This window comes from Rhamphochromis longiceps, unplaced genomic scaffold (genome assembly GCF_057381845.1).
Source record: "Rhamphochromis longiceps isolate RC_006_pf unplaced genomic scaffold, R_longiceps_female_GT1.1 unmapped_scaffold_4, whole genome shotgun sequence".
Classification (NCBI taxonomy): domain Eukaryota; kingdom Metazoa; phylum Chordata; class Actinopteri; order Cichliformes; family Cichlidae; genus Rhamphochromis; species Rhamphochromis longiceps.
The window spans coordinates 616,502-644,433 of NW_028187224.1; the positions used below are offsets into that span (position 1 = coordinate 616,502).

The window sequence follows — 27,932 nt, forward strand, 5'->3', positions numbered from 1 at the left end:
CTTAAGCTGCAATACAACAGGAAGTTACTCATATATAGTAATTTCCCAGACCATATTAAAAATCCATTAACAGGAAATACAAATGATGGGACAATGCCACAGCATGGACATTAGAACAGTTGGGAAAATTTACCTGGCAAAAGGTGAAAATGAGGCTTCATTGAACTGGAATTACAAAGACCAGGAATGTGAGATCCACCAGCCACAACTGAGGGTTTTTACACGTCATATCCTCAAAGTAGAACCACAGTGATCAAAAGAATCGACTTTAATGTTATTCTTTCTTTATTTATGTCAGATTTAACCCCCCAAAAAGCTTTAATCTTTAACTAGTCTTTGGACGTAGCTACAGTACGGTCAGGTTGACAGTTTATGGGTAACATGTGGCCACCAGGCACTGCGACACACTTCCATGTTATATTACCTTGGCGTCCAGTAGGAATACAGGAGAATCATGTGAGGAATCTAAGAGTTGTTTCTTAATTCAATTCAGTTTTATTTACACAGCACCAAATCACAACAGCAGTCGTCTCAAGGTGCTTTATACTGTAAGGTAGCTCGTACAATAATACATACAGAGAAAAACCCAACAATATGACCCCCTATGAGCAGCACTTTGGCGACAGTGGGAAGAAAAAACTCCCTTTTAACAGGAAGAAACCTCCGGCAGAACCAGGCTCAGGGAGGGGCGGGGCCATCTGCTGTGATTGGTTGGGGTGAGAGAAGGAAGACAGGATAAAGACATGCTGTGGAAGAGAGACAGATGAACCGTGGCTCTTCTATGTTGTGCATTTATGGCACCAAACCACAAATGCAAAGGAAGAAAGGGTCGAGGCACAGCACCCAGCTGCCTGACAATATTCAGGCAACGTCCAAAGCCCCACAAAGGACCTACCCACACCCCACTGGCCCCGCCCAGATCAAGGAGCTGTCACAGCAGACAAAAATGTGAAGTCCGCACATAGTCGCCATGGCACCCACCAACCCACCACACCATCCCCCATGGAGCTACCAGGAGAGGCATACTGGCCCACTGAGGATCACAGAGGAGCAGACCCAGGGGGGCTGACAGCACAGCCCCCACCCACCAGTCGTGCAGCTTATTTTATCTTGTCAGCGTGAGCCCCACCTAAAGGGGACAGAGGGATTAGTGAGTTGCATTAGTGGGGCAGGAGAGAGTGAAGCAGGGGAGCCAATGTCACTGCGATACGACTCCTCAACACCATCCAGCCTGCCCCACCACTCATAATGAGTCCTGCTGTGCTCTGTAGCAATGATGCATTTTATGTGTGTGTGCCAGGTTAGTGCTGTGGATTCAAAGGAGCACAGTTCCACCAAACAGGAGATCAGGATAAACCCCAGTAACCAACCCTGCCCCCGCCATCACATATTCTCAATCCCAGCAGAGGCCAGCCCCACAATGACATGCCACACGTGATACACAGCCAACATTACTGTTATAATTACATGTTTCCTTTATTACTTTCCTTTCAACCTCTTTATTTTGCACCTTAAACTTTCTTCGGTTGCTACAAGCCACAAAGTCCTTTATGGTTTGTCTCTGTTGTGTGGAGGGCTGTTTTTAAGAGCTCAAAAATGGGTGTATCAGAGTCAAACAGGCAGCACAGTGGAAAAGTGGTTGGCACTGTTTCCTGACAGCAAGAAGGTTCTAGGTTCAAATCCAACATCTAAGCTGTTTGCATGCTCTCCCCATGTCTGGGTCCTCTCTGGGTTCTCTGGCTCCCACAGTCCAAAGACGAGCAGTTAGTGGGGTTAGGTTGATTGGTGTATGTGCCTATGAGTGTACACGGGTGTTTCTCTGTGTTAGTGACAGTCTGACAGAAGGCTGCATCCCTCAGCCTCATGTGGGCTGTGTAGCCCCTTTACCACTGCAGTGAGAGCTCAGACCTGTTTCTGGTGGGTGGTGGACTCCTCCAGGGCTTCCCCTGATTCCCCTTCTGCCACAGAAGACTGTGGCCTCAGAAACTCATATCTGCTTTTTGCAAATGAAGCGAACCTGTTGGCTTCATCAGCAGGGGCGGATCTAGAAGGGTGGCATGGGGTGGCAAGTGCCACCCTAAAATGATCCCTTGCCACCCCAAGTGCCACCCCAGTTTTGCATATGACAGTGTTGTTTATTAAAATAAGTTTAACAGTTTGAGCGTAGTTACAGTCAGCAGTGAATATAAATGCTAGAACTGGATATATTCCATAGTGTCCCCCCCTCCACATTAACAAATGGTTCAGCCCATAGCAGGACCGGCTTTCTTCTTGTTTTCAGTAGCAAGCGATGCTTATGATTGTGCCAGAGCACATTTTGAACAACACCATGGGAATTTTGGATTTTACACAGGTGGGTGGATGTTACACTGTGGAAATGAAGGAAGGTGAGTGCTATTTTAAATGGTTGTAGAAAATGAAAAAACAGCAGGTGTATTGGCTGCATTTTTAGATAAATAGTTGTATCTGTTTACAAAATGTACAATTTATATTTGCATTTCAAGTTATAAACATTTACCCAACACGTCTGTGGTTTTTTTACAGTAAAAAATACTGCTAGGATTTTAGGTTCTTTGTGTGATTTCAGATCAGTAATAGTTACATTAATAGTAATAGTAATACTAATGCAGTATGTCAGTGAAAAAACAACTAAATTCAGTTGAGCTGAAAAGATACCAAACAAAGCAAGAGGAGGAAAAAATAAAATGAAACAATCTGAGGGTGAAATACAAACGTAAACTCAAAGGAGTCACAAATGTCCGGTTGTATTTCAGACCTCAGAGGGTGAATCCAACAAATCATGAAAAATGAGGTTTACATGTTTGTTCATGACAGTGCAGATTTCTGACATTTTGTGTCATTTAAGCTGCAACAATGTGACTGTTTTCTAACAAAAACAGTGAAACTTAAGTTAGACTTGTGTTTGTAAATGAAGCGCCCCATGTTGTGTAGCTTTCTGGAGTTTATACTTATTGGGCTACATATGTATTTAATATACAGGCTGTACAGTACATAACATCAAAACTCACATGTTTCATGTAACTAAAGTGTGTAATCATGTGGGTACAGACAATAATTAAGTTATAGACTATATTTATATGAAAAACGTGCATACTTACTGCATTTGAATCATTTTAACCACATGTAACCACCTGCATATGTGTTTGGGGGGGAAAAAGGCTTTGATTTTGCCACCCTAAGAAAATTTCTCTAGAGCCGCCCCTGACCATTTCACAGGATTTGCATTTAAAGATGCAACAAGACTAAAATGGTTAGGTTCAGGAGGTCAAAGGTCAGGGCTCCTGTGGGTCTGAGGGCGGCCTCACGCTGGAGAAGGATGAAGGAGTCTGACCTGAGCCAGTGTTTGACATGAACACATCAGCACTGCTGTCAGTGAGCCTAACGACAGCCGTTAGCATCATTTCAGTGTTTCAGTCATAAAAACACTTCCTGTCACTGTGGTGGTTACAGTGACATCATGCAGTTTGTGCTTTGACCTCCAGAGGGCGACAAATCAGCACAGACAGAGAGCTCCATTCAAACTTTGCTGCCATCAGGAATAATTCTTCAAATATAATCATCAGTGTTTGAGCAGTTATGATATCAGGGACAATCTAGACATGTGTGACAATACTGAACATGTCACATGACACACCTCAAACATCATGTGATCCACTCTCAGTCTGCACTTTCATTCATGACTTCAACAGGTTGAAATGAGCTTTGAAGAAACATTCAGTGAAATAAATCTTTCATGGATTCATGTGAGCAGCAGATGAACTTTGTACCAACAACATCTTCAATAACAGAGTCTGAATGAAGCTCAGGTGTTGATGCTGCTCCCTGATTGGACGCTTGCTTTCAGCTCTGCTCTCAGTCTTTACTGCACAGGTGAAGGTAGAAAGTGTGACTGGATCTATAGACTGGAAACAGAGAAACATGCTGAACATTTGAAGCTTTGCAGCAGAAATGTTCATGTTACAAATACAGCAGAGCTGATCTGGGATCAGTGTGTTCACACCTGCAGCTACAACAAGGTTTCATGTCTCCACACGTCAGCATGTGAACTTTACTCTGACTCAGTCTGAGCAGTCAGACGGCATATTTTTAAAGTTAACACATCAGCACACACAGAGCTGAGCCCCTCCCACCTGTGCTGAGTTTCAGGTGGAGCCCCGCCTCCTTCCAGGAAGCAGCTCACCTGTGTGTCCGTGTTTAGTGTCCAGGTGTGGAGTGGAGCTTGTTGTTGGTGTGTGAAGAAACTGTAAGTTTGCTTTGTTTCCTCCTTTAACAGTTTGTCTTTAGGAACTTTACTGTTTGTTCAGCTCGTGTTTGATTTCTTCACACAACAAACTGTGTGTGTTTGTATTTCCGGTCTCTCCATTAAAGTCAGTGTGTAATGTTTCCTGGCTAACATCAGCTGTGTGCAGCTTAGTTCAGCACAAATCTGCCGCTCCATAGTTCACGGTAACGGACTCACAGCTGGACCAACGAGGCCGAGTGTGTCCGCCACTCTGAGCTACGTTCGTGTTTGTGTACTTGTAGTTTGTACTTTGAGTTCACTCAGAGCCCACAGAGGACGCAGCGTACGTGATGACGTCACAGCCCTTTACCTCCTTTACTGTCACTGTGATTAATATTTACACAGGAGACACCTGCAGAGCTCTGACGCTAAGCTAGCACACAGCATGCTAACGCTAAGCTAACGCTAAGCTAACCTAGAACCCAGAGTGAGTTAAAGCTGAGTAAACACTGACCCCAGACCAGCACCGTGATAAAGTGAGCTGCTGCTGCTGAACTTGAACAGGTAACAAAGTGATGAGCAGTCAGGCTGCAGGTTTCTACCTGTTCATGTTTCTACAGTAGAATCACTTTGAAGTGTCTTTGTGCTGTTTCATCTTTGATTTGTGTTCATAAACACTCAGAGAAACATCACGTGACCTCATCAGGATCTGTGTTGGTGTGTCTGTGCTCCAGGTGTTTGTGCTCCAGGTGTTTGTGCTCCAGGTGTTTGTGCACCAGGTGGAAAGGCTCTCAGTTTCCTCCTTGAAATAAGTGTTTATATTGTTGTTATATTGTTGACCATTGTTGATCATGTGACTCATCACATGATCAGTCGTGAGCGTCATCCAGATCACAGCTGAAGAAGCTTCTCTGATGAAACGTCTTCCAGAAACTTAAAGACGTCTCTTTTCTCTCCAAGCTCCTTAGATCACATGACCTGGATGACTGAACCTACAGACATATTGACCTGGTTTCTAGGTCACATGACAGGTCAGAGGTCAGCGACTGTAACTCAGTTACTTCTGTTAATGTGAACTCACTGAGTGTTTGTGGTTTACCTCTCAGACTGACTGAAGATGATGATGGAGGAAGAGGAGGACAGAGCAGAGTCTGCAGGGTCCAGCTGTCCGTCTGTGAGGAGTGACGGGTCCAAAGATCGAAATCCAGACTTCAGTGGTGAACCTGGAGCAACGAGGTCAGAGAGCTGAACTCACTGAGTAACAGAAATAATTCTGCACTGACATTATAATCAGTGTTGACTCTGGTTGATTGTCTGACTGTGTTTGTGAGCTGAGAGGAAATGAAAATGAGTTTGTAACAAAAATCAGTTTTGTCCAGTTTTCCTGTAAGAAGCTGAACTCTAATCTAAGAGGATGTTACTGACAGGAAACAGCTGCATTATCTGCAGTCTGTGTGATCACAGCTGCTTCAATCATGTTTGTGTCTGCAGAGGTCAGAGGTCACAGTCTGCAGGGTCCAGCTGTCCGTCTGTGAGGAGTGACCGGTCCAAAGGCAACGTTCCAGTCTTCAGTGGTGAACCTGGAGCAACGAGGTCAGAGAGCTGTGATGACTCCTTTACATGTTTGTGTTTCCTGGATAAATATGACCTGAAACATCCTCAGATTGTTACAAAGATTCATTAAAAAGAAAACAATGAAAGAGAAAAGATCCAAATGTTCGACTTGGTCATTTGCTGTTTGAGGACAGTGATGCTCATATCTGTGGGGAAAGTGTGACCTGAGTGGGTTCATGTTTGTCTTTAAAGAACAGAGCTGCTCTGATTCTCTTTGTGTCTGATCTGTTAAACAGTCTGAGAGGTCACACAGAGACCCAGCAGCTAAAGCCTGGATCATACTGGCTGCTGTTACTCCATCAGGACAACACTGAACCACAGTGGTGTGGATGTAGTGGATAAATCCCACCATACTGATGCTCAGAGTTAACCACAGGGAACAAAACCAGATGCTACCTTCAGATTGTGACCTTTGGAGTGGACGATGCAGATTTCAATAGAGAATAAATGTTGTTGTTTTTCAGCTGTGAAGAAAGAATCTAATTTTCTGAACTTAAGAATTTATGATGCTGGAAACAACATGGAGACTATAACACAACATTTCCACTGTGTTCATAGAATGAATGTAAAACTGTCAGACATTCATTAAATATGCAAAATGTCTACAGAAGCATCAGAGGGTCAGACGTGAAGCACTCAGTGATTTTGATCAAATGACTCATCAGTTATTGATCTGTACTACACTGATCTACCACGTTAGTAAAGCTGGTGTTCTGGTGGTGGAGGGAGACTCGGATCATGTTCTGGTTTTGGAGCAGTGATCTGCTGATGGTTCAGTTTGATGAGCTTCTTCAAAATCATCCCTGACATCACCACTGAAAGGACGTCCATGAAAACAGACTGAAAATTACTGATATGTTCACAATCTGAGAGTTTAAAACTTGACAGACTTGATTCAGATGAAGTTATTTGAGCAGAAACTCCTGGATCTTTATCCTGTGTTGATCTAATCCTTCATGGTTCCTCCACAGAGTGGAGCAGCAGAGCTCAGAGGTTCCCAGTGGTCAGTCTGCCCAGCAGCATCAAACACAGCTGGACTCCATATTTATGGTCTGTACATGTACAACAACTACTGTTACATCTGTTCTGTTCACAGTCATCTCCATGCTGCTCTTTGTAGACCAGTGGATCGTCAGTGTGTCCAACATGGATCTGATGTTTGGCTCCATGATTTCACTCTGAATGGCTCATTCATAAATATTCTGTTCCAGCTGCTGGAGGACAACATCATCACTTTTGTGAAGAACGAGCTGAAGAAGATCCAGAAGGTTCTGAGTCCAGGTTACCCAGAATGCTTAGACAGTCAGAGGAGCAGCAGCAGAGAGGCATTTGTGAAGATCACAGTGGACTTCCTGAGGAGAATGAAGCAGGAGGAGCTGGCTGACCGTCTGCAGAGCAGTAAGAGGATTTATCTAAAGATTTAAGCTGCTGGATAAATGAACATTTTCCAGAGATGGAAGATGGAGCAACATGTTTTAAAGATTAGTTCTTTTTGGAATTGAGTGTTTATTTTTCTTCTCATTCAGAACTTCAAGCTCCAGTTTGTCATCGTAACCTTAAATCCACCCTGAAGAAGAAGTTCCAGTGTGTGTTTGAGGGCATCACTAAAGCAGGAAACCCAACCCTCCTGAATCAGATCTACACAGAGCTCTACATCACAGAGGGAGGGACTGCAGAGGTCAATGATGAACATGAGGTCAGACAGATTGAAACAGCATCCAGGAAACCAGACAGACCAGAAACAACCATCAGACAAGAAGACATCTTTAAAGCCTCACCTGGAAGAGATGAACCAATCAGAACAGTGCTGACAAAGGGAGTGGCTGGCATTGGGAAAACAGTCTTAACACAGAAATACAGCCTGGACTGGGCTGAAGACAAAGCCAACCAGGACATCCAGTTCATATTTCCATTCACTTTCAGAGAGCTGAATGTGCTGAAAGAGGAAAAGTTCAGCTTGGTGGGACTTGTTCATCACTTCTTTACTGAAACCAAAGAAGCAGGAATCTGCAGCTTTGAAGACTTCCAGGTTGTGTTCATCTTTGATGGTCTGGATGAGTGTCGACTTCCTCTGGACTTCCACAAAACTACAATCCTAACTGACCCTAGAAAGTCCACCTCAGTGGATGTGCTGCTGATAAACCTCATCAGGGGGAAACTGCTTCCCTCTGCTCGCCTCTGGATAACCACACGACCTGCAGCAGCCAATCAGATCCCTCTTGACTGTGTTGGCATGGTGACAGAGGTCAGAGGGTTCACTGACCCACAGAAGGAGGAGTACTTCAGGAAGAGATTCAGAGATGAGGAGCAGGCCAGCAGGATCATCTCCCACATCAAGACATCACGAAGCCTCCACATCATGTGTCACATCCCAGTCTTCTGCTGGATCACTGCTACAGTTCTGGAGGATGTGCTGGAAACCAGAGAGGGAGGACAGCTGCCCAAGACCCTGACTGAGATGTACATCCACTTCCTGGTGGTTCAGGCCAAAGTGAAGAAGGTCAAGTATGATGGAGGAGCTGAGACAGATCCACACTGGAGTCCAGAGAGCAGGAAGATGATGGAGTCTCTGGGAAAACTGGCTTTTGATCAGCTGCAGAAAGGAAACCTGATCTTCTATGAATCAGACCTGACAGAGTGTGGCATCGATATCAGAGCAGCCTCAGTGTACTCAGGAGTGTTCACACAGATCTTTAAAGAGGAGAGAGGACTGTACCAGGACAAGGTGTTCTGCTTCATCCATCTGAGTGTTCAGGAGTTTCTGGCTGCTCTTCATGTCCATCTGACCTTCATCAACTCTGGACTCAATCTGCTGGAACAACAACAAACAACATCCAAGAAGTCTGAAACAGGAGAATCTGCAAAGAAACACTTCTACCAGAGTGCTGTGAACAAGGCCTTACAGAGTCCAAATGGACACCTGGACTTGTTCCTCCGCTTCCTCCTGGGTCTTTCACTGCAGACCAATCAGACTCTCCTACGAGGTCTGCTGACACAGACAGGAAGTAGCTCACAGACTAATCAGGAAACAGTCCAGTACATCAAGGAGAAGCTCAGTGAGAATCTGTCTGCAGAGAAAAGCATCAATCTGATCCACTGTCTGAATGAACTCAATGATCGTTCTCTAGTGGAGGAGATCCAACAGTCCCTGAGATCAGGACGTCTCTCCACAGATGAACTGTCTCCTGCTCAGTGGTCAGCTCTGACCTTCATTTTACTGTCATCAGAAAAAGATCTGGATGTGTTTGACCTGAAGAAATACTCTGCTTCAGAGGAGGCTCTTCTGAGGCTGCTGCCAGTGGTCAAAGCCTCCAACAAAGCTCTGTAAGTAAATCTGTGATCATGTTTATTTTTAAAATGTTGATTAAAAGTGGTCATAGATTTCTTCCATGACAGATCCATGTCCTAAAACCATGAGCCAGCGTAGTTGTATAGTATAAAAGAAAAAAGGAGAACTTTTGACCACAATATTGTAACTTGAATGAACTTTTGATACAGCCTTTAAACATAAAATTTATGAACAGAATCGGTGACAAAGGGCAGCCCTGGTGGAGCCCATCACCCACCGGACTTATTACTATCCAACGTATTGCCGGCTATGCCAACCAAGCTCTTGCAATGGTTGTAAAAGGATCGAATGGCCATAAAATGTTTCTCAGTTTTATTATTTTCAGTCACATCTGTTTTTGATTATTAACTGAATATTTTAAAATTCAGGCTTTTTATGTTATACAAAACATATTTTCTTATGTCTTGTATTGATTCTGAAGGAATAGTTTTCATCAGTATCGCAGATACCAGCCTGAATTTTACTTTGTATTGGATCAGAAAGGAAATCAGTGGCATCACACATCACTTACAGCAACTTCAGTACCTCTTCATTTTAATAAACTGGGGGGAGGTGCACCAAGATTCAGTATGAGATAAAGAATTATTTTTAACTGTAAGGTTGGAGAAATCTGTTGTTGGAAATTGGAAGAACAGGTCATCTTAAAAATCACTGCATTGTAGTTTTATTCAGGCCCCTTCAATCTGTGATCGCTGTTGCTTTGCATTGTAAATGCTACTATTACAAAAGTCACAAATATTAGTGTATGTGTGTGTTGTTGGGTAATAAACCAAAAGAACAGAATCTACCAGCACCTCACTGATTTCTGCTTAAAAACAACAAAAACAGCAATAAAGCTCTGATTTGTTTGGTTGATCTTGTCTCCCTTCCACCTTGATTTCAGACTGAGTGGCTGTAACCTGTCAGACAGAAGCTGTGAAGCTCTGTCCTCAGTCCTGAGCTCCCAGTCCTCCCCTCTGACAGAGCTGGACCTGGGTAACAACAACCTGCAGGATTCAGGACTGAAGCTTCTGTCTGCTGGGATAAAGAGTCAATACTGCAAACTGGAAACGCTGAGGTCAGATCAAGCAATATCGATTTTTTTTTCATCAATTAACATCATTTAATCAATTTCATTTGGAAAAAATTAACATTGTGTGTATGTTTTGTTTTTTTAATGAATCCATGCAAGTCACAGTAAACTGCCACATTTGACTTTTGTAACATGAGGCAATAAGGATTCCAGCATGTCCTGGAAACATACATGCCAACACTCCTGATTTTTCCTGAATTTCAGTGCCCCTCCCGAAAATCTCCCGGAGCCACCATTCTCCCGTATTTCTCCTGATTTTCCACCCGGAAAACAAAATAGAAAAACCATATCCCAGAATTCATAGCCCAGCCAATTCCAGTTTCCAACAATGGCTGCAGCTACTTAGTTTTAATATTGCTCTTAATACTCTTTCTGGGTCAAAAAATAAACTTTTAACATATTTTCAGGCGAAAATGTCGTATGTTTTGTTTTTTTAATGAATCCATGCAAGTCACAGTAAACTGCCACATTTGTCTTTTGTAACATGAGGCAATAAGGATTCCAGCATGTCCTGAAACAGTGTTGAAATATTGTAAATGTAGTAGCTCCTCATGGCACCATGAATATACTTTAACACAAGTGTTTCATGTCTTCTTGTCATCCTTTCTTCAGACTGAGTGGCTGTAACCTGTCAGACAGAAGCTGTGAAGCTCTGTCCTCAGTCCTGAGCTCCCAGTCCTCCCATCTGACAGAGCTGGATCTGGGTAACAACAACCTCCAGGATTTAGGACTGAAGCTTCTATTTTCTGCAGTGGAAAGTCCAAAGTGTACACTTGGGATTCTCAGGTCAGGATTCAGTCTTTTCCGAGTTTGACATGCTAATATTACAAAATGAAAAATCACACTGAGTCACAAAGAAATTGTTTTGGAGTATTTATGGTTCAGCTGATGAAATTGTTCAAACAAACCAGTAATTTACACCGAAACAGCACAAGTGAAACTTTTTCGAGGGACTTACACTAAGCTTGTCCTGGTACACCTGTAGAGCCCAGCTTCTATGGACCATGAGCTTAAGTTCTGTGCTGCTCTGATTTATTGCCTGTGCTGTCTTTCAGTTCAGCTTTGTCGAGTCTCTGGTAGGATTTCTTTTACATGACCTGTGTAAAAACAAAACAGTAAACACATTAAGCTGAAGTAAGATGCACAATTTGAAACATGGGGCACAAAAAATGTTGCTGCTTTCTGGAAAGTGCGTCTAAGAAGACCCAATGGAGAAAGTGAAGAGAAAAATCAAAGATTAAGAAGAAGAAAATGGCAGAGGCAGTTTCTCTTGGACTGCCTGCAGATGGGGCGAGACTCTAGAAACAGGGACGATTGGAGAAAATGCAAAGAAGCCAGGAGATGAATACTCTGGTGTTCTGGGGATAGTGGGAGTGAGAGGGAGAGATGCCAGTAAATGATTTCAAGGATCAATTTCAGAGAATCAGAGCTAAGAAACCAAAGCAAGTGGGGAACTACAAACATATGGACAGACTCATAATTAGGCCAAAGACACATTAAAGCAATTATTACAGGTTTAGAAACAGGGATGGATATGAAGGAGCTTAGCATGAATTTGCATTGAGGAAAGAATAGCAACGAGCATCAGAGGAAACAGGAAAACTAAAAGGATGTACTGGCAGGAATACTGCAGTACTTTAGGAAGAACTACACCAGTTCAGAATGTGTGGAGTACAATAAAGAACATGGATGCAGACAGGAAACAACAGCAGCTGTTGTAAAGTAAATTCAAACTCCATTAAATGCAGCTGGTTGAGTTGAAAACAATGGAGAATGATTGTGTTACGTTGTTTATTCTCTATAGAAATGGAGCAGAAGGAGTGCATGCAGAGCTGGACGTGGGCTGTATATACATGCGTGTATCTGTGTTGTCTGTGAGCAGAGAAAACAAAGCGCTGGAAATGTCCAGTGTATCATAAGCCAGCCAGTCCTGTTACTGCAATTCACTTCTTCACCAGAAAGTGTCACCATCAGGCTTCAACAGCAGTTTCCAGTATTAATAGTGTTAATGAGCTACAGGTCGTATGGATGGGAAAATGTAGAGATGCTGGGAAAACAATATGATCAAATCCACAGTGGGAATAATTGAAGTGATGACGGCAGGTGTAGAGAACAAAAATGAATCATATTGAAATGTTAAATCAGGAAAATCCTGGAGAAGAGGATAGTTCTAATGTTCAGTTTGTAATGTTGAATTCAACACAGCTCTTAAATGCATAAAAATGACTTCACCTGACGTCAGACTGAGCAATCGGATTAGCTACTGATATTGATTTAACCCTTTAAGACCTACCATAGAACCAAGTCCGCCAGAGCTTATATTATATTTTTACATGCTGTAGAGCCATTGTTGGGAGCATTTCAAGTTGCTATACATCAATACAACCATTACAGCCTAAATTTTTATAATATGTATGTATTAAGTGCATAGTAATTACATAAATTGCAAAAAAGTGCAATAAACTACAAAAAAATTGAAAATCGTTTTTTTAACATATATTTCTAGATAGAGAAATTTAAGAGGCTTATCCCTCAAAACTGTAAATACAAAAAAGTTGCACAAAATAGTTTCCCACCACAGGAAATTTATTTTGAGTGCCTTCATAGTTTTATTTTTGAAATACACCAATTTTTATATACTGCAGGAAAAACGAAAAAATAAATATTATACTGCAAATTTGCAAAATAACAGCATATGCATCAAAATAAACTATTTCCAGCAGTGCAATATGAGTCCTAAGCATATGTGGAAGGAAACTGTAACCTAGGACAAGCTGATGGCATAAGATGTAAGTACAACTCCTCAGGTTTCATATGCAAAAAAATTATTGCGCTAGCTCACGTGGTTACAGTGCTACCGGGATTTAAAAATAGTTGCGCAAAACGGAGTGTGCCCACTCTGACCAGTTTTAAAGGGTTAAAGCAAGAAAATATGGTATTAGCATTAGCTGCCAATTCCTATTCACCTAAAATTAGCATTACCTGCTAATGGCAGTCTACTTAGCATTAACTCCTCACTAATGTGATGCTAATTCACAATAAATTAGCTTTAGCATTAGCTGCTAGCATCAGCCTACCTAGCACTAGCTGCTCACATTGTTAAAAGGGAAGAGAATACGATATTAGCATTAGCTGGTAATAATTATTCACCCCTAATTAGAATTAGCCGCTAATGGCAGCATACTGAGCATTAACTCCTCACATCGTTGTAATGCAAATGAGGCTAACTTGCATTAAATTAGACTGCTGTTATTAGCTAATGCTATTTAGCAGTAGCTGCTCACATTGTTATAAAGCAAAGGAAAACGATATGAGCATTAGGTTCTAATGCGTATTTGCCTTAAATTAGACGTAGGTGCTAATGGCAGCCTACTTAGCATTAGCAGCTCAGATGTTGTAATGCTAGGAAAAAGAGTGTTAGCATTAGCCGTTCACATTGTTATAAAGTTAAGGGAAATAGTGTTAGCATTAGCTACTCACATTGTTAAAAAAGTAAGTGTTAGCATTAGTGCATAATGCTAATTCACGTCAAATTAGCATTAGTTAATAACAGCAGCCTATTTACCATTGGCAGATAATGTTGACCTTGGCCCACTGGAAAAGTTAAGAACTAAAGATTTAGGAGTGTTTCTCGATAGCTCTTTCTCATTTGAGAAACAAATGAATTCTGTTATTAAAACCAGCTGTAAGGTTTATATTGTTGATTGTCATTTATGCTTAGAAATATTTACTCATATATGCTTAGAGTTTTATAATCGATTGCATAATGATAGAGGTTTGATCCTGAGTAGTCTGTAAAGACTCTGTGTGCCTTCCAGAGTGCTCTGGCATGCAGACAGCACTTGGGGCAATGAGAGAGGTCGTACCCTCTCTTACTGATTTATGGTGTAGGACAGGGGTCTCAAACTTACGGAGCCCCACAGGGGACATGGGAGAAAAAAAAATTAGGGAGAAAAAATAAAAAATTAGGGAGGAAAAAAAAAAATTAAGACGGACTTTTGCGAGATCTCGCAAAACAAACTCGAGATCTCGCAAAAGTATTGCGAGATATCGCAAAAGTTTTAGCCGCATTCTTCGGAGGCCGCCAGCTCGAAGCCGACCGGGAGGTCGAGGCACGATGTGCCGGGAAAGCAGTGTTCTTCCCGGCTGTAGTAGGTCTCGACCTCCCGTTAGCTTCGAGCTAGTGGGTGTCAGATCTCCAAAAACGTCGGAGCACTTTTGCAAATATGTGATGTCTTGTAAACCGAGCAGGTATCCGACGTTTACAAAACTACATTCACGCCTCAAAATATCTTAAAAGTGTATTTTGTGACCCAGAAAGAGTAATATTACAACTAAGTAGCTGCCGCCATTGTTGGAATTCAACTTTCGCGAGAAAGTTTTGCGGGATCTCGCAATACTTTTGCGAGATCCCGAGTTTGTTTTGCGAGATCTCACAAAAGTCACTCTTAATTTTTTTTTCTCCCTAGTTTTTTTTTCTCCCAAATAATTTTTTCTCCCTAATTTTTTTTTTCTCCCTAATTTTTTTTTCTCCCATGTCCCCTGCGGGGCTCCGTACAGCTCAATTTAGCTGGGGGCCGCTGCAGGCAGAGTCTGGGTGAGGCTGGGCCACATTAGGTTTTCCACAAGAAAGGCATGGTTAAAAAACTTCCATTCTTCTCAAATCTCTTTATTTTTATTTTTTTAACACAAAATATGAAAAATAAATAAACAAATTAAGAATTAATAAGAAAATAAATCAATCTGTAATACATAAATAAAATAAGAATAAGATATTTTTAGTCAGTGAACTTGTGTTTTTTTCAGTCTTCTATATCTGCTGTGTTTAGATTGAAATGTCTGTATTAACAGTTCTATAACCTTCTTCTGAACATGAATGGAACACTGGAGAAAATGAACTGTTCTTCTGAACATGGCTTCTCTTGCCTACTCCTTGCTGCTAGAGACCTGGCAGCGTTTCCTCTCACATAGCCGAGCCAGATTTGGCCTGAGGGAGGAAGCAGTTGCGACCCTCAGTATGTCTTGAAGATGATCATCCGTAAGTCTGGACCTGTACTTGGACTTATTGAAGTTCAAAGTGGAGAAGAGCTTTTGGCACAAGTATGTGCTACCAAAAAGGCACATGGTCCGGTTAAACATTCGGGAAAGCCGAGGGAAACTAGGGCTCAAGTCTCTCAAAAATTGTCCAAGCTTCTCTGCTTTTCCACTCACCTCCCTGAACTTTGCTTTGAGTTCAGAGTTGCACTGCAGCTCAATGAGCTCCATTTGAAGCACAGAAGGGGCATCTTGCACATCAAAGGAGAAGGGGTCCGCAAACATTTGAAAGGTGGCTCTGTGTGTCTTGAAGTCAGCAAATCTGTGATCAAATTCCTCCTGTAGCCTCAAAATGACATCAACATACTCGTCAGCACTGAATGGTGTGCCTGCATCCACGAGTGCCTTGCATGCTGGGAAATGGCAAAGGTTTGTCTGAGAGAGCTGAGCTTTCCAGAGCGACAGTTTTGTGGAGAATGCTCTCACGTTGTCATAGGCAGCACTGACAAGTTGCCCCTGGCCTTGTAACGTCTTGTTCAGTACATTAAGCTCATGTGTCATATCAACAAGAAAAGCTGAGTCCATGAGCCATTTGGGATCAGTTAGCACAGGAACACTAACTCCATCCTTCTCCATGAAGGCTTCACTTCTGCTCTCAACTCAAAAAGTCTCTTTAATACATTTCCCCTGCTGAGCCAACGTACCTCAGTGAAGTCGAGCACATCCCCATATTCTGACTCCATTTCCTCTAAAAAAGCTCAGAACCTTCGGTGCTTTAAGCCCCTGGATCTGATTTGGTTGATGCATTTCACAACAATAGACATCACATTGTCAAACTTCAGGCATTTGCTGCAAAGGACCTGCTGATGGATGATGCAGTGCAGAGCAATGGCCTCCTCCACGCCTTCCTCTTCCAGTTTGTTTTGTGCCACCAGTCCATGTTTCCTCCCTGTCATTGATGGCGCTCCATCTGTTGTTATTCCAACAAACCTCTTCCATGGCAAACCAACATTCTCAATGGCATCACACAGCTTGTAAATATCTGCTGAGCGGTGGTCTGGCCATGCATTGGAATTACTGTGAGCAGCTCCTCCATCACTTCAAAACTGTCATCAACACCACGGACATACATTGGGAGCTGGGCAGTGTCGGTGATGTCTGTGGTCTCATCAAGAGCGACTGAGTATACACTGAAACATTTGGCTTTCTCACACAGTTGGTCATAAATGTCACTTGACAGGTCAGAAATGCGATCTGCTGCGGTGTTGGCAGAAAGGCTGATGTTGCTAAACTGACCTTTCTTTCCCGGACAGACTATATTTGCAGCCTGCAACATGCACTTTTAGACAAATGCACCTTCTGTGAATGGCTTCCCTGCTTTAGCAATCATCTCACTAATCACGTGGCTCCGACTGCTGCATTATTCTCTTTGGTTGCTTTATTGAAGGTCATTTCTGCTTCTTTTTCTTGCAACCGTAGCACGGCGATCGGCAGATAAAAAGCCGGTAGCAGTCTCCTTTCTTTTTACCCTCGATGTTCATGTCTTTCATGACGACACGAACACCGTGGCGTTTGCAGATGGTAGAAAGTGCAGGGATAGCGAGTGCAAAAAAGGCGACTGCTCACGGCGCCGGGCTGTTGTTACAGGAGAAAGAAGCGGAAATGACACCGTGACATATAACAACTAACATCAGCTGTTTCTGATGTTAGTTGTTTTGACTGCTTTTACATTATATTGAAATATATGTAATGTTCATGTTTGCTGCAATGTAAACGGAGTGATGCAAATAAAAACATCGAGCCACAAATTGCGAGTGTGGACACTTCATCTCTTTGCTCCTTAAATGCTTTTCTTCTTTTATTGATTTTTATGCTGATTTTTTCCCTTTTTTCCGTATGAGCTTACCTGCGATAGCTTCTGGACACTTATAGATTATTAGGACTAAAGTGTTCTTAACAGAAACAGCAACATTTTTATAGTTACCTTATCCTCAGCGCTCCGTGTGTCTTTGGCCTAGACACAGCTGAAGCCTGATTACAGCCTGGAAGCCTGGAAAGGTGCTAACCGCTAGGCTAACTAGCAACAAGATGCCTTCCCTCTCCACAGATGACTACCACAGCCCCCTGCAGAAGATTGCAGTACTGGAGACAAAAATTCATCGCTTAGAAGTAAACGTGGAGGTAAATGGACTGTGTGGAAATGAAACAACCTTGCCTTTTATTCAAAACAATGGCGACGAGCAAGCTAGTACACAGCTAAGGAGCACAGATAACATGACCAAGAAAGTAGACTCTGTGCATTATTATAAATCCTCAAGTGATAATCCCCCCTTGGACTGTCTTGGTGCAAAACCAAGACATAAATCATGTCTCCTGGAAGGGGGAGGACGTATCACGGGCAGAGCACAGCGAGCTGAAATCTCTGAAACCGACTGGCCTTCACTTCCTACGAGACAGAGAAGTTCGAGAGGAAACAGGACTGGACAACTGTGAATAGGAAGGTTAACAACAAACCTCCAAAACAACTGAATGTGAAACTGCACAACAGATTTGCTCCACTATCAAAGGACCCTGGATCTATATCGGACAACCATCCATCTAAAAGCAGCGAAGTAAGGTCTGAAAATCTGTTTAAAAGTAAAAGACCACAGGGAAAGCTAAAGGCTAGGCCTGAAACTCTGATTGTGGGTGACTCTGCCGTAAAGGATGTACAAATGATGTGCGGTAAGAACACTAAAGTCCTCTGCTTTCCTAAGGATATGGTCAACAACCTGAAGGAGAGAATTCTTCAAATTGCAGATGAATATCCAACTGTGACAAACATCGTTCTGCATACAGGGTCAAACGATGTGTCCAAACAACAGTCGGAGGTTCTGAAACGGGACTTTACTGGATTACTAAATACTGTAAACTCTCTGAATGCAGCTGTATTCATCAGTGGACCTGTACCGCCGGTCAGAGGAGGAGACGAGAGATTCAGCAGGTTGTTTACACTGAATAAATGGCTTATATCAGCATGTACTGACCACTCGGTGCATTTTATCAACAACTTTAATATCTTTTGGGAATGCAGGCATCTGTTTAAAGCAAATGGATTTAATTTTAACAAGTCAGGGGTGAAACTGTTCACCTCCAACTTGTTTTATTCCATACGTCATCCAACTGTGCTTGGTGCCATGGCTGAGAAAAAAAAGGAGTAGTCTCATGAAGAGGAACAAACAGTACTCCAAGAACAGACAAAGCCCAGCAGAAACCTTGAGGAGGAGCTCCATTTGCCCCCACCTGGGAAGAGCCTCAGAAAGGAGAGACATCTGAGGCAAGAAGAGGGGTCCCTATTTGCCTCCAACTCTCTCAACAACACCAACGACCAGGACAAGGGACCACGATCTTCCCCAGTCCCCCAAACCCCTGACAGGCCATCACCCTCCTCCCCCTCCCTTTCTCCCCCCTCCCCACACCTGAAATTCACTGAGGAGATGATGGAGCGGGTCAATGCTGGGCTCAGATCTACCCCCCGGCCCAATCCCTTTTTGTCCCCCATAAACCCCCCACCAGAGCGGCCAAAGGTTCGCCATCGAGCCCCACCCTCAACAGAGCAATCGAAGTCACATTGCCCAGCCTCGCCCCCCTTAGTTCCTCCTTACCACCTTCATGCTCTGTCTCCGCAGTCTGATGTGTGATGTGTGGAGGGTCCGGGCTGCGAGGATTATGGCAGTGGTGACTTTTCCCAGGAGAAGCTGGGACCCTGTTTACTAGAAGGTTTTAAAATCTCTGTACTTTTAGGTGACAGAAGGAGACATGTGGCCTGGTCAAAACACAGAGAGCTGCACTCTAAAAGATCCTTAAACATAGTAAACATACCTTGTGTGCCACAGACTGCTCCCAAACACGAGGGGACAAGTAATGCCTCTAAAACACTTAAGTTGGCTTTATTAAACATTAGATCTCTAGCTGGGAAAACATTTTTAATTAATGATTTAATCACTGAGCACAGCCTTGATTTTATGTTTTTAACTGAAACTTGGTTGGACCAAAGTGACAGTAGAGCTGTTCTCATCGAGACGACCCCTCCTAACTACAGTTTTATCAGTGAGGCCAGGGTGAGCAGGAGAGGAGGAGGGGTTGCTGTCTTATTTAATGAATCATTTCAATGTAAGCAGCTATCTCCTGGAAGTTTTCAGTCTTTTGAATATGTGGCTTTACAGCTGAAGGCCACATCCAAAGTTGTGTTTCTTAATGTTTACAGGCCTCCCAAATACTGCACAGACTTTTTTAATGACCTCAGTGAACTGCTGTCTGTGATCTGTGTTGATTTTGACTGTGTAATTATTGTTGGGGATTTTAACATCCATGTGGACAACCCTCAGGACAAAGGGACTAAAGACCTGAGTAACACTCTGGGCAACTTTGGGCTGACTCAGCATGTAACAGAGGCCACACATAATAGAGGACACACTCTTGACCTACTGATCTCCAAGGGCCTGAGCATTTCAAAGGTTACTGTGTCTGATGTGGGCGTGTCTGATCATTACTGTGTTTTCTTTGAAAGTAAAATCTCAGCCCACATAAATATATCAACAACAGTGATCACAAAACAGTGTATAACTGAACACAGTAGTGCAATTTTTAACCGGGTCTTCCCATTAACACCTGACCTGTCCAGAGGGTCAGTCAATGAGCTCGTCAATAGCTTCAATGCTAACATGTTAAATGTAATGGACACTATTGCTCCCATTAAGGTGAAGGTTATCTCTGGAAGGAAAAAGTCTCCATGGAGAAACTCCACACTGGTGAAAAATGAAAAAAGAGAGTGTAGGAAAGCTGAGCGCAGATGGAGAAAAACAAACCTCCAGATTCACTATGACATCTATAAAGAGAAACTTCACAATTATAATTTTCAACTGAGGAGTGCAAGGAGGTCCTACTTCTCTGACATCATCACTAAAAACAGCCATAATGCTCGGGTCTTATTTTCTACAGTTGACAGGCTAACAAACCCTCCTGTGCCAGTGGCAGCTGAACTTCATTCGACCATGGCCTGCAATGACTTTGCCAAATTCTTCACAGAAAAAATCCAAAATATTAGACAAGCAATTGGTACATCAACAGCAGATCCAGGATATGTACTGTGTCCACCAAAAAACTGTTTAAACACCATGAAACAGTTTCACCCGATTAACAGCAAAGACCTGGAGGACATCTTAGGTCAACTGAACTCCTCCTCCTGCTGTTTAGATGTCCTGCCAACAAGTTTTTTCAAAAAGGTCTCAAAGACTTTAGAGTCAGACCTGTTACAGATCGTCAATTTTTCTTTATTATCAGGTGTGTTTCCAGAATCACTAAAAACTGCCGTAATAAAACCTATACTGAAAAAGGACAACCTTGACAAGACACAAATGAACAACTACAGGCCGATCTCAAATCTCCCATTTTTAAGTAAGATCATTGAAAAAGCAGTTTCTCAACAGCTCAGTTACTTCTTAAAAAAGAATAATTGCTACGATGCCTTCCAGTCAGGTTTTAGACAGAACCACAGCACTGAAACCGCTCTGACCAAAGTGTTTAATGACATATGTCTGAATACAGACAGTGGAAAAATGTCAGTCCTAGTTTTACTGGATCTCAGTGCAGCATTTGATACAGTTGACCACAACATATTACTCAAACGACTGGAGAACTGGACAGGTCTTTCAGGAACTGTACTAAACTGGTTCAAGACATACTTAGAAAACAGGAAATACTTTGTATCAATAGGTAACTTCACATCTGAGCAGACAAGTATCACATGTGGAGTTCCCCAAGGTTCCATCTTGGGACCCCTTCTGTTTAACATTTACATGCTCCCACTGGCACAGATTATAAAGAACAACAAAATAAACTATCATAGCTATGCAGATGACACACAAATATATATCACAATGTCACCAGGAGACCAAGGCCCTGTACAGACTCTTGGTAAATGCATTGAGGAAATTAATGACTGGTTGTGCCACAATTTTCTCCAGCTAAACAAAAACAAAACTGAGGTAATAGTCTTTGGCGCCAAAGAAAAACGATTACAGGTCACCAGAGAACTTCAATCTATACATCTAAAAACCACAAACCAGGCGAGAAATTTGGGTGTAGTGATGGATGCAGACCTAAACTTAGAAAAACACATTAAGACAATAACAAAGTCAGCTTACTATCACCTCAAGAATATTTCAAGGATAAAAGATCTGATGTCTCAACAGGACCTGGAAAAACTAGTCCATGCATTCATCTTTAGTAGGCTTGATTACTGTAACAGCATCTTTACAGGTCTACCTAAAAAAAATCAGTCAGACAACTACAGCTCATTCAGAACTCTGCTGCTCGAGTCCTCACTAAGACCAAAAAAGTGGACCACATCAGTCCAGCTCTGAGGTCTTTACACTGGCTGCCTGTCCGTCAGAGGATAGACTTTAAAGTTCTGATGCTGGCCTATAAAGCTCTGAATGGTTTAGGACCAAAATACATCAGTGACCTCCTGACCCAGTATGAACCTTCCAGATCCCTCAGGTCATCTGGATCCGGTCTTTTATCAGTTCCCAGAGTCAGAACCAGACACGGAGAAGCTGCATTCAGCTTTTATGCTCCTTATATCTGGAACAAACTCCCAGAAAGGCTCAGATCAGCTGAAACACTCAGTTTATTTAAATCCAGGTTGAAGTCTCACCTATTCTCAGCTGCATTTGAATAAAGCACCAAATCCACACTTTTAAGCTTAAATTTCAAAAGTTACATTAACTACTGATTTTATCTACTGTTCTGATTTTATCTACTGTTCTGATTTTATCTGTTTTGATTTTATATACTGTTTTGTTTGTTTGTTTGTTTGTTTGTTAAGTGGGTTTAGAGCTCTGGGTAGCTCCCCAGCTGGGTCTAGACTGGGTCTAGAGAGTATTTTAAATTCAGGGAATTTAAAATAGAAAGTAGCTCGTCCACAGAAGGACTGGTAGCTCCCCTTATGATAAGGGTTCAGATCGCGCGAACAGGTGTGAATGTGTGTGTTTAGTTAGTTTGTTTGTTTGCTTGTTTTAATCAATTTTAAATCATGCTTTTTATCTGTTTTTGTTTCTAATGTCTCTGTAAAGCACTTTGAATCACCTTGTTGTTGAATTGTGCTATACAAATAAATTTGCCTTGCCTTGCCTTGCCTACGGTGCGACCCTATAATTAGTCCGGGTTACCGGGGACTGTTGTTGCCGATGAACAGGTGTCGCTATATGACTGCAGACTAAATTGGGCTGCATTGAGTTCATGACTTTTCTTTAGTCCCGCCACCTACGCATCACTGTGAGAGTTAATATGAGATCTCTCTCTGTGGAAAAATAACTTTAAATCCCACTGACGTGTGTATAAATCTATATACGTATAATGTCCCGCTGGGCAGCAACTTAAAAAAACAACTTTTTTTGAAGTGTTGTGAACGCAGCGCGCTGGGGCGAATGTCGGCGTTTGCCCAATAGAAAGGAGGAAGCCAGCCAGGCACAGGAAAGAAAGAAACACTCCAGGGCAACGCTGCTGGAACTTTGACTCATTGAGAAATGTTTCCCTGCTTGCATCAAGCCCGGCTGGTGTCCCCTGAGATCCATATCCCACCCTGATTGGTGGGTTAATTCAGCTCCGCCCACAACACTGTAAAGTGTCATACATTATCAAACTAACATTACATTTTCATATTAAGGTGGGGCCAAAAACTATCGTCCTGCGGGCCGCAATTGGCCCGCGGGCCGCGAGTTTGAGACCCCTGGTGTAGGAGGACACCTACTCTGTGTCTGGTTAAGTATAAGAGCCCTTTGTTAGGGGGACCGCTGGACTCTTAGCACCAGCTTTGGGGTCACAGGGTCACATCTGGAACACACACACACACACACACACACACACACACACACACACACACACACACACACACTATGCACAGACTGGTACTCTTTGTTCATACCTGTGTAAGACGTCATGTGTTAATGAACTTGTGCATATTCATGTAAGCTCAATAAAGGCAAGGCAAGGCAAGTTTATTTGTATAGCACAATTCAACAACAAGGTGATTCAAAGTGCTTTACAGAGACATTAGAAACAAAAACAAATAAAAAGCATGATTTAAAATTGATTAAAACAAGCAAATAAACTAAATAACTAATTAACAAACAAACAAACAAACAAAACAGTATATAAAATCAAAACAGATAAAATCAGAACAGTAGATAAAATCAGTAGTTAAATGTAAGTTTTGAAATTTAAGCTTAAAGGTGTGGATTTGGTGCTTTATTCAAATGCAGCTGAGAACAGGTGAGTCTTCAACCTGGATTTAAATAAACTGAGTGTTTCAGCTGATCTGAGGCTTTCTGGGAGTTTGTTCCAGATATAAGGAGCATAAAAGCTGAATGCAGCTTCTCCGTGTCTGGTTCTGACTCTGGGAACTGATAAAAGACCGGATCCAGATGACCTGAGGGATCTGGAAGGTTCATACTGGGTCAGGAGGTCATTGATGTATTTTGGTCCTAAACCATTCAGAGCTTTATAGACCAGCATCAGAACTTTAAAGTCTGATGCCCCCAACCGGTCATGTCCGGTTGGGGGCCTTTTTTTGACCATTTCCTCGTGGCTGCGTGCAGCGGGGCTAGGGGAGGGTCTGTGGTGATGGACGTGGGTTACTGACCTGGTAGCCTGTCTGCCCCTGGGTGGGTCCGGGATGGGCGTGAGGGTCTGGGGGCGCTCCATCTCTGGGCCGGGGCCCTGGCTGGGCCTCGGGGCCTTGGGTCCTGGTTTGTGTGTTGCCGGGGTTGTGGGCGGGTGGGTGCATGGGAGCCCATCCCTGGCGCAGGGTGCCGCCGGCGTGTCGAGTCGCCTGTGGGGCTCTTCAACCGGTGGGGGAGATTGTTACACCTTGCAGGAGCTTTCTTCCCCTCAGGAACTCTCTGCAGGAGGGGGAGATACAGGAGAGGTGGAGGAAGATCTCAGCCTGGGCGTCTATTGTCTCATGTAGTCTGGAAGACGAGTGGATGGTGGGGTGGGTGCAGTTTTCTCTGTGGTGGGGTTGGGTGGACTGTCCCGGGCTCTGTGGGGCCGGGGGGCGCTGCTGCGCTGGGCCCCGGTCTGGATGGGCCTGGGCCCCCCTTTCCCTGGCGGGTCGCGAAGTGTGGGAGTGCCTACTGGGGTCAGCGGGGGAGCTGGCCCCAGGGAGGGGTCACCTGCCCCTCCCTTCCTTCCCTCCCCATCTCCAGCTGCCTCCCTCCTCCTGCTCCACCACAACCACCCACACATGCAGGGCCTTGGAGTAGGGGTATGTCACCAGGATGCAGAGGAGGCTACCCCCCCCTCTGTCCCCTTCTGGCTGCCTCTGCCTCAATTTTATCCCACAACTTAGACATTCACATTACTCACACCCTCATTACACATACATATAGGATCTTGGGGGTGGGCACGATACACGGAGTCCAAGTTACCATCAGGGTGTACACCTCACCCCTGGCGTCGTTGCCCACCTCTCAATTTTAAATACATGTAGACATTGAGGGCTAGCAGGAGGGACTATGCGCTTACCTGCTGCTCTCTGGCAGGTAGCTCTATGCCCTCCTGGGTTTTAATTGCACCTTAGAACACGCATGCATCAACACTACAATGAGCGGGTGGAGGGAGGTTTGGAGTCTTCTCTCACCCCCATTCTCTGCGGCCTACTGGAGCTAGGGGGGGGCTAGGAGGAGTGGGCCATCCGACTGCGGTCTGGGGCCTCCCTGCTGCTGCAGAGTCGGGGCGGTCTGCCTCTCCCCACCGCAGGGAAAAGGGTAACACCACCTGGGTCTGGGTGCAGTTCCCCCCTCCAGGGGCAAGGGTACCTAGACCCGGTTAGTAGAGTACGCTTGGGGAGTGTGATCGTGTATACAGCGTCCCTTTATGTCTGTCTCCACGTCGGTTGAGTGTGAAGTACATATGAGAGCATGAGGGTGGGAATGGATGTTTGTGTCTGTGTGTGCCTGTATGTCTGTGTCTATATGTCAGGTTGGGTATCAGACGCCACCTCTCTGGGGACATCTTGGGCCCTCCAAGGTTTGGAGGCCTATCTCCACCCACCACCACTTCCCCTGCCGGTGGCGGACTCCCTCAGGTATTGGTGCGTTGGTGGTTCTTTGTATCTGGGGGTGGGTGTCCGGGTACACACCGGCTGACTCCTTGGCGGCCGCTTATTGGGGCTCGCTCGGGCCACTTCGGAGGTGGGGTGCCCCCGGCCTCTCGGCCTGGGGCTCGGTCACTCAGGCACAGCTGGCTGCCGGCGGAGCTCACGGGCGCGTCACTGCAACTCCCCCTGGCTTCTGCTCCGCGGCTGCTGAATGAGCCCTCATCTGGGACTCTCCTCAGCTCTTACTGGGACAGTGGCGCGGCTGCCCCTCTGTGGGTCTTCCTTGGTCTCTTGTGTTCTGGGTGCCTCTGGATGTCTGGAGTTTTGATCTCCTCCATACCTGCTTGATACCATAGAGGACAGGGCTGTGGCTCCCCACACTCTCTAGCAGATCATTACATGGAGAAACCTTTGGAATGCAAGCATGCTGATCCACACAGGTATGCACACAGGTGTACACATGTGTATTCACAGACGCGGACTACAGCTTTCTTGGCTGCTGCCTCAAAGCACACTGTGCGCTGTCTATCTTGCGTGCTGCACAATATCGTTTATTATTTAGTAACTATTGATATCTATGACTAGCTAGTTTATTGTGATGGTGCTTTTTTTTTATTATTATTATGTTGCTCTTTGTTGTTTGCTGTCTCCTCTGTTTGTTTTTTTTGTTTGTTTTTTTTTTCTCCATACAGGTGACCCAGGAGTTCTTTTTTTTTTTTTTCTCTCTCTTCCCCCCCTTCTCACCGTCTCTTCTCCCCTTTGGTTTTCTTTCTTCCTCTCCCCCTCTTTCTTTCATTCTTTCCCCCTGTCCTATTAAAAAAAAAAAAAAAAAAAAAGGATGACAAAGGATGAACTGAAGCTCCGCCATCACGTGATGTCACATGCTGCTGTTTCTGATGTCACTTCCAAAAAAAAAACAAAAAACTTTAAAGTCTATCCTCTGACGGACAGGCAGCCAGTGTAAAGACCTCAGAGCTGGACTGATGTGGTCCACTTTTTTGGTCTTAGTGAGGACTCGAGCAGCAGAGTTCTGAATGAGCTGTAGTTGTCTGACTGATTTTTTTTAGGTAGACCTGTAAAGATGCTGTTACAGTAATCAAGCCTACTAAAGATGAATGCATGGACTAGTTTTTCCAGGTCCTGTTGAGACATCAGATCTTTTATCCTTGAAATATTCTTGAGGTGATAGTAAGCTGACTTTGTTATTGTCTTAATGTGTTTTTCTAAGTTTAGGTCTGCATCCATCACTACACCCAAATTTCTCGCCTGGTTTGTGGTTTTTAGATGTATAGATTGAAGTTCTCTGGTGACCTGTAATCGTTTTTCTTTGGCGCCAAAGACTATTACCTCAGTTTTGTTTTTGTTTAGCTGGAGAAAAAAGAGCAGTGTTACGAGGGAGCAGACGAGAGCGACTGAGGTCAAGTGAAGGAACGGCGCTGTCACAGTTCTCTCCCTCATCAATTGTCTGGTTCCAGCGGTGGGTCTGTGCTAGACGACCCATCACCAGCTTTTTCCACTGGTTACCAGTACGTGGTAGAATCCACTTCCAGATCTGGTTGTCTTTAAATCTGTGAATGGATTGGCTCCATCTTATCTCTCTTTAACAAAAGAATCCAAGTGGAGCCCTCAGGTCTGCAGATAAGCAGCTTCTGACCAGAACTAGACGTAAAAACAGAGGTGAGCTTTATCGATGGCTGCAGCCAAACTCTGGAACAGTCGCCCTTCACATCAGGTCGTCACCAACACTGGACATTTTTAAAAGCCGGTTGGAAACACATTTGTACTCTGTAGCTTTCAATCCTGACCAGTCTTTATAGTCATTACTGTGTATGTTTCCTATTTTCTCTCTACTCTGTGCAGCACTTTGGCTCAAGCTGTTTTTAAATGTGCTGATAAATAAATGTAGATTTCTTTGAATAAAACAGTGGAGCCGAGCTTTGAGCTCAGTGTGTAACAGTGTGTGTGTGAGAGCCATGTAATGTCCATGTGTGCATGCTGACTGTGCTGCTCTGACCCCCCTCCTCCTTTCAGGGTGGAGCCTGCTGGAGTCCGATGGTTGAGACCAGGTCTGAGGAAGTGTAAGTGTGTTTTTAATGGGATTCATGAAAACAAAGCAGCACACATTCAACCATCTTCATCATGTCAGGAGTCATCATCAAAGTGTCAATCAATGAACAGATGATGGATCAATAACTGCAGCTGGATTGTGTTTGTTCTCTCCATCAGATTCCTGTCAACTCACAATCGACACAAACACAGTGAACACAAAGCTCCAACTGTCTGACAACAACAGGAAGGTGACACGTGTGGAGGAGGTTCAGTCATATCCTGATCATCCAGACAGATTTGATGATGTTTATCAGCTGCTGTGTAGAAATGGTCTGACTGGTCGCTGTTACTGGGAGGTCGAGTGGAGAGGAAACGTTTGTATATCAGTGAGTTACAGAAGCATCAGAAGGAAAGGAGACAGTGCTGACTG

The 27,932-nt window shown here is 43.8% G+C and overlaps 2 protein-coding genes across 3 annotated transcripts in view; both read left to right on the forward strand.

The window, feature by feature from the left end:
- The first annotated feature begins 4,205 nt into the window (after positions 1–4,205).
- LOC146640604 (protein NLRC3-like) overlaps positions 4,206–27,932 on the forward strand; it is an 83,488-nt gene continuing 59,761 nt past the window's right edge. For both annotated transcript variants that reach the window (XR_014909981.1, XM_085399918.1), the window contains exon 1: positions 4,206–4,264. The gene's annotated coding sequence lies outside the window, so the exon portion shown is untranslated. The remainder of the gene's footprint in view (positions 4,265–27,932) is intronic.
- LOC146640605 (protein NLRC3-like) lies at positions 7,219–11,678 on the forward strand. The gene is made up of 5 exons (XM_085400061.1): positions 7,219–7,255; positions 7,384–9,181; positions 10,090–10,263; positions 10,891–11,064; positions 11,564–11,678. Exons 1-5 carry the CDS (start codon positions 7,219–7,221, stop codon positions 11,676–11,678), a joined length of 2,298 nt encoding a protein of 765 aa, XP_085256187.1.

Coding starts and splice junctions, on each gene's coding strand:
- LOC146640605 (XM_085400061.1), top strand. CDS start 7,219: ATGAAGCAGGAGGAGCTGGCTGACCGTCTGCAGAGCA. Junction 7,256..7,383: donor GGCTGACCGTCTGCAGAGCA/GTAAGAGGATTT, acceptor CTTCTCATTCAG/AACTTCAAGCTCCAGTTTGT. Junction 11,065..11,563: donor TGTACACTTGGGATTCTCAG/GTCAGGATTCAG, acceptor GACTGCCTGCAG/ATGGGGCGAGACTCTAGAAA.